The sequence below is a fragment of the Netta rufina genome, assembly GCF_964035555.1.
Source record: "Netta rufina genome assembly, chromosome: 12".
Classification (NCBI taxonomy): domain Eukaryota; kingdom Metazoa; phylum Chordata; class Aves; order Anseriformes; family Anatidae; genus Netta; species Netta rufina.
Genome location: NC_140135.1, coordinates 7,595,616 through 7,601,696, shown reverse-complemented (window position 1 = coordinate 7,601,696; position 6,081 = coordinate 7,595,616). Strand labels below are relative to the sequence as shown.

Sequence of the window (6,081 nt, the reverse complement as noted above, 5' to 3'; positions counted from 1 at the left end):
ACTACTTTCCAGTTCCTGTGCGCAGCCCCAGGCCTACTGTGCTGCTCAGAACATGCCTGCAGAATAGCACTGTGACTTTCCCACCTGAACTACTGCAGCCTAGGAGCCACAGCACGTCCTTAGGTAGGAGACCCTCTGCAACACCCTTGGGTTATTGCCATTGCCAATGCAATTGAAAGGCACCTTCCTGGAGAAAACCTTAAAGCCTGTGTCCACACGGGAAGGTGGCCATGCCCTCTGTGGTATGTCCCACTGGCCTCAGGCTGCAGCAAGCTGCGAATCACTGCAGCTTTAGGGCACGTGCACCCGCTGTTCTCCTGCCCTAGCTGCAGCACTGCCTGGTTTCCCCAGCTCCTCGTGTGTTTTTGAACCACGTGTGTCCCTGCTGAGTGGAAATAAGTAAATCTTACAAACAGCTTGGTTAGGCCAGGTCACAGCAGAGTGAGGCAGTGGCAGATCAGCGCAGGGACAGGCTGTCAGTGTGGGGAGAGATTTGCAGGAAGATCAGGGATGTTTGTACGACCAGCCTTGTGCCTAACTCGCACTGCTGTACCCTGCAGCTGAGGTCTTGCAGTGTCGCCAGTAACGAACTTGCTCAGTTGTGCTATGGTGGTGTAGTGTTCTGGCTTTCTTCTCAGAGAGAAATGCAGGCCAGGATGGCAAAAAACAAGATGGTAGCGAGCAGACCTGCATCACACTGAGGCTGTAAGTACTTCTGGCTCTCATCAGCCTGCCTGGTGGATGTGTTTATCTGTGCCTCAGTTCCCCTACCTGCACAGCGTAGGCAATAATTCCGAGATTTATTTGGGGTGTATGAACAAGGAGATGTGACTTGTGAGTGAGCTGGAGGGAGTTAATTTTTTAAGAGTGCCCTTACCTCTTCCGAGTATACTTTTATATGTGTGTATGTGTATTTTTACTACTGTATTTCTTAAAGATTGAGTGATGGGTGCACATGAATGTCTGATCAGCTCTTCCAACCTCATCAGTCGAAGTTACCTCTAACTTGCTTCCAACATACCAATAACCCCTTTGTACTCTGAAGAGCTATGAATCACTTATCAAGCATTTATCAGCACCGTGCAGTCCCATCTACTGGTGCCAAATCCCCTAGAAGGTGCCAGGGAGAGACCCAGCGCTGCGGCGAGGTGCCTCAGCGGCCAATCCATGGGGAATGGCGCACGATAAGCACGAAGCTGCCAGCAGGGCTGACCTGCAGGCTCAGCTGAGGTGTGCGCCCTGTCACTCGGGTGCAGCTGTGGTGTGTGCGCCCCTGGGGCTCGGCCAGCACCGAGCCGGGACTGCAGCTGCGGAGCCTCCCGCTGCCGGCCCGGCCCTGCCCGCTGCCCCCGGCCGGCCGCGGCGCTTCCCGCACGCTGCGATGAGCCCCGCCGCTCATTGGCTGCCGCGCCGGCCCCGCCCCGCTGCGGCGGTCCCGCCCCCCTCCTTCCGCCAATGGGCGGGCGGGACGCGGCGCGGTGGCGCGCCACCGCCCACGTGTCCGCCGCCGCCCCTATATAAGGCGGCCATTTCGGCAGCGCGCCCCGCTACCGCCGCAGCGCCGCCTCCCGCCCGCGCCTCGCCCGGCCTCGCCTCGCCGCCTCCCGCCATGGCAGATGCGGCCGTGTCCTTCCTCAAGGATTTCCTCGCCGGAGGGGTGGCGGCAGCCATCTCCAAGACGGCCGTCGCCCCCATCGAGAGGGTCAAGCTGCTGCTGCAGGTGAGCGGCGGGGACGGGGGCCGCGGCCGCCCCAAGGTCGCCGCAAGGAGATGGGGAGGGGGGCGGCGGGTGGGCGCGGGGAGCGGAGCTGACGGCCGTGTGTCGGCCCCCGCAGGTGCAGCACGCCAGCAAGCAGATCGCCGCCGACAAGCAGTACAAGGGCATCATCGACTGCGTGGTGCGCATCCCGAGGGAGCAGGGCGTCCTTTCCTTCTGGCGCGGCAACCTGGCCAACGTGATCCGGTACTTCCCCACCCAGGCGCTTAACTTCGCCTTCAAGGACAAGTACAAGCAGATCTTTCTGGGTGGCGTGGACAAGCGGACCCAGTTCTGGCGGTACTTTGCTGGTAACCTGGCATCCGGAGGCGCCGCCGGCGCTACCTCCCTCTGCTTCGTCTACCCCCTTGACTTTGCCCGAACCCGCCTGGCAGCCGATGTGGGTAAAGCTGGGGCCGACCGAGAGTTCAGCGGGCTTGGTGACTGCCTGGTGAAAATCTTCCGGTCGGATGGCCTCAGGGGCCTTTACCAAGGCTTCAACGTGTCCGTCCAGGGCATCATTATCTACAGAGCTGCCTACTTTGGCATCTATGACACTGCAAAGGGTAGGTGGAGTGAAATCGCGCTAAAATGGAGTTGCAGGCCTGCAGCAGACCTGTAGTGTGTGTGCTGGTGGCTCACCTGCTGTTCTCACGCCAAACCTCTCTTCTGCAGGAATGCTTCCTGACCCAAAGAACACCCACATTGTTGTGAGCTGGATGATCGCTCAGACGGTTACCGCTGTTGCCGGTTTGACCTCCTATCCTTTCGATACGGTTCGTCGTCGCATGATGATGCAGTCTGGGCGTAAAGGAAGTAAGTTTCTACCTCCTTGTGTTGGGAAATGCTGGGTATAACAGATTCAACAGTTGATGGTGGATCTGAGGTGAAGACAGAGCGTTTTAGTTTTTGCCAAAACCTGTCGATGTCCTCACATACCCTGCAGTTTAAAGGAGGGGCTGCAGAAGTAGCTGTCAGGCAGATCTGCCTGCAGACAGATCAGTCTGTGCAGCATTCCTGTAAAGTGGCATGCACAAGTCAGGTTTATTTCAGTATGTAGGAAGGGCAGAGCTTGTCCAAGGATGTTGCAAACTAGCGTCTCTGGGCCAGGAAGCAACGTCCCTACTTGCAGGCTCAGCCTGGCTGCCTGCAATAGCTTTTGGTTGTGGAAGTGCTGGTGTCTAGCAAACAGTAGCTGCCTTCTGCTCAAACCAGTCCTTCCAGTGTCTCCTGGGGGTAATCCAGCAGCAACAGCATATCTCCTGGGCCATCTCCTTCTCTAACATGATAGTACTGGGGAAAGTAAGTCAAGAAATGGAATGTACTTGAGGTTGTAAAACTGTCGGATACATTAGGCCTCTTTGACTTGGATTTTGGGGGTCATGGGCACCTGATTCCTAACGCTGTCTGTTTCCTGCAGCTGACATAATGTACACCGGCACTATTGACTGCTGGCGGAAGATTGCCCGAGACGAGGGTTCCAAGGCATTTTTCAAAGGTGCATGGTCCAATGTACTCCGAGGAATGGGTGGTGCTTTTGTCTTAGTTCTGTATGATGAAATCAAGAAGTACACATAAGTTATTTCTTGTTGTGAACTGGCATGTTATAATATGTTATCTATGACCATTCATGGACTTGTATGAAAACTGTCTAGTTACTAATAAGTGACAGATATTTATACAGGTTGGCATGGGGCAGGGGCAACCGCCTGCCCTGTCTTTCTCAAGTCATTCCCCCCTGATGGGACTCAAACATGGTTTCTATTTCAGTCACTCCTGTTTAAAGAGTACAAAGAAATAAAAATCTGACACCGATTCACCTTGTCTCGTATTTGTTCTCACAGCAGCTGCAGTGTGAGGGGGGTGAGGGACCTCTGCATAGTGATTGTAGAGGAGGAAGACTGCATCTGGTCTCCAGCAGGTGAACACAATGCAGCCTGCAGAGAAAGCTGCGTAGTGTTTCCTCCCTGATGGAGGCCAGCAGTGGGTGCTGCAATGGGGACTGGTAGTAACTAAGGGGGATGTGCTGGCCTTGTGCCAGCAGTCCTGCCTTTGGCATGTCTGTTCTGTGGGATTGATTAAACCTCTTTAAAAATGTGAAGTGCCCAAACCAACCTTCTCCTGCAAAGCATCGGCCCTCCCTGCTGAGCTAAATGGCTGGGAGACTGGGGAAATGTCGAAGGAATATTTACTGCAGTCTGGAAGAGAAGAGCTGGCATCACATGCTCTGGCTTAGAAACTGAACTCCCTACTTGGACATGTTAAAACCCAGCCAGAGAAAATAAGCGCAGGTAATTGCTGCTCTTTCTTTAAAGCCCCTGGCTAGATTCACCTTTGCACGGAGGTGCTGTGCCACTGGGATGTAGAAGGTGGTTCCTGTGGCCTTGCGGGGTTCAGCAGGCAGCGAGCCAGCTCTCCAGACCCATCGCTTACCCCCTGAAAGCTGAACTTTTCCCAGCCCCAAATCTGGAGGAGGGAGGAAATTCCTCTGTGCTGCTGGGGCAGTATGGGGAAAATGAGGCTCCCAGTGTGTGTGGTTTGGCCTTTACCCAGACTTCTTGGGGTCTGTGAGCTGCCTGAGCACAGCTGCTGGTTTGCGTGCAGCCAGCACCAGGCCAACAGTGGGCGATTCCTCGCTGCCTCTTTTCTTTGGTCCTCTGGCTGCTTAGATCTGCTGGAAACAGTTAATCACTGAAACTGATCTCAGCTGCTGTCCGAGGCAGGTAGACACGTGCTTGCGTGCCAAAGGGCAGGAGCTGTTGTTACTGCTGAGATGGAACCGGGGCAGCTGGGTGTAAGCGCGGTGCTGGCCGCCCGCAGCCAGCACGGTCAGGTCGGTGAGAATGGCTGAGCGACTTTGTGGCTGGGGACAGTGGCACAGGTTGGCACGGGGCTCTGCGGATGCCAGAGAGGCTGCAAGTCCTCAAGAGCCTCGGCTGCTGCTTTTCAACCATCCTTGGGCTCCCGTGGTTGAGCTCTCCCCACTACCTGTGGCAGGAACAAAATGGGCTGGAGCTTTCCCCGTGAGCAGCAGAGCCGTGCCACCAGCTGCGGGCACCGTGCTGGGCCCCGGCAGGCTGTGCAAACACAATTAATTAAGGGCTCTCAGAGGTTATCGCCACCTGCTGCTGAGCTCTCCTGGATTTAAAGAGTCTTTCTGAAGGCTTTCCTCCCGTGCTGGGAGCACAGGCCGGCAGCATGGGGCACCTCTGGTGCCTCAGCAAGTAGTGTGGGCTGGGGGCCAGGGGCTTGTTGCTGTGCCTGCCTGCTACAGGAACGCATCTTTGAAGAAGTAGGGGCTTTGTTATTGTGGGGGGTTTTCTTTTTAAACACAATTTTCCTGTGAGGAGGATCGACCGTCCCTCAGGTCATGCTCTGCTCCTCAGGGGCTGCACCTTTGCTGGCGTTTGTGGTGGGCGAGCTCCCGTGGTGCCGCTTTCCTCCCAGCCCCACTGGCGGCAGCTCCCGGCTGTAAATCCCCAGCTTACGAGCTGTTGACGCAGGCAGGCTGGGCACGGGGTGGTGTTAAATATTTGCCAGGGGCCGGGGCAGGTGCCGAGTGGTGCTAAATGTTTGGAGTAGCTCCTGCATGGCCTGGCCTGGCCACAGCTGGAGAGGGGAGAGGACGCAGGGTAAATCGATCCCTTGACGTCCACCCAAAACCCAGTGTGCTGGGGACAGAAGTTACAAGCAGGTCGGACTTTGATATGCGTAGCAGCAGCTGGGTGCAGATGAAATAGTGGCAGGGCTGGCCTGGGCTGTGGGCCTGCCTGTATGCAGCCTGATGGGCCTTTTGGATAGCACTGGCATAAGCTGTGCCTGGTTGGGCTCAGGCTGGTCTGTCAGCACTGTTCCCCAGCTGCTTGCCTTGTCAGGCACCGAAAAAAGTTGCTGTGTTTATTAATAGCCACTGCAATAGCCCAGGGAGTCAAAGCGAGCTGTCTGTACACCAGGACCCGCACAGCCCAGGGCGAGCTGTAATAGCTGGCCAGAAACATTTACCTCCTTCGTGCTTTGAGGCTGAGCTTTGAACATTTTTGAGTGGCATCACCCCATGAGGCTGCACATGGAGCTGGGGAGCTGAGTACCTCTGTGCCAGCTCACCTGGGTTACCCTTTCACCACTGCAGGAGCGCGTGAAGAGCTCCAGCAATGTTTAACAGGCGCCTGGCCCCGGCGGGTGCTGTTTGTTGGAGCCCTGCCCAGCACTCCTGGGCTGCCCCTGTGCGTGGGGTAGCAGCAGGGGGACGCTGCATCGCCTCCATTTCCAACTGCAATCAACATCAGGGATTTCTGGTTACTGCTTCTGTTCGATGTTTACAAGCT

At 56.2% G+C, this 6,081-nt stretch overlaps 1 protein-coding gene across 2 annotated transcripts; it reads left to right on the top strand.

The window, feature by feature from the left end:
- Nucleotides 1-18: 18 nt before the first annotated feature.
- Nucleotides 19-3,571, top strand: SLC25A5 (solute carrier family 25 member 5). Of its 2 annotated transcripts, XM_084294166.1 has the most exons (5): nt 19-123; nt 1,539-1,720; nt 1,836-2,322; nt 2,432-2,572; nt 3,177-3,571. In XM_084294166.1, exons 2-5 carry the CDS (start codon nt 1,610-1,612, stop codon nt 3,332-3,334), a joined length of 897 nt encoding a protein of 298 aa, XP_084150292.1. In that variant the 5' UTR covers nt 19-123; nt 1,539-1,609; the 3' UTR covers nt 3,335-3,571. The 2 variants fall into 2 exon arrangements, with proteins under 2 accessions (XP_084150292.1, XP_084150291.1); XM_084294165.1 differs by lacking the exon at nt 19-123 and having other exon boundaries at nt 153-1,720.
- The last annotated feature ends 2,510 nt before the right edge of the window (nt 3,572-6,081 follow it).

Coding starts and splice junctions, on each gene's coding strand:
- SLC25A5 (XM_084294165.1), top strand. CDS start 1,175: ATGGCGCACGATAAGCACGAAGCTGCCAGCAGGGCTGACCTGCAGGCT. Junction 1,721..1,835: donor GGGTCAAGCTGCTGCTGCAG/GTGAGCGGCGGG, acceptor CGGCCCCCGCAG/GTGCAGCACGCCAGCAAGCA. Junction 2,573..3,176: donor GCAGTCTGGGCGTAAAGGAA/GTAAGTTTCTAC, acceptor TGTTTCCTGCAG/CTGACATAATGTACACCGGC.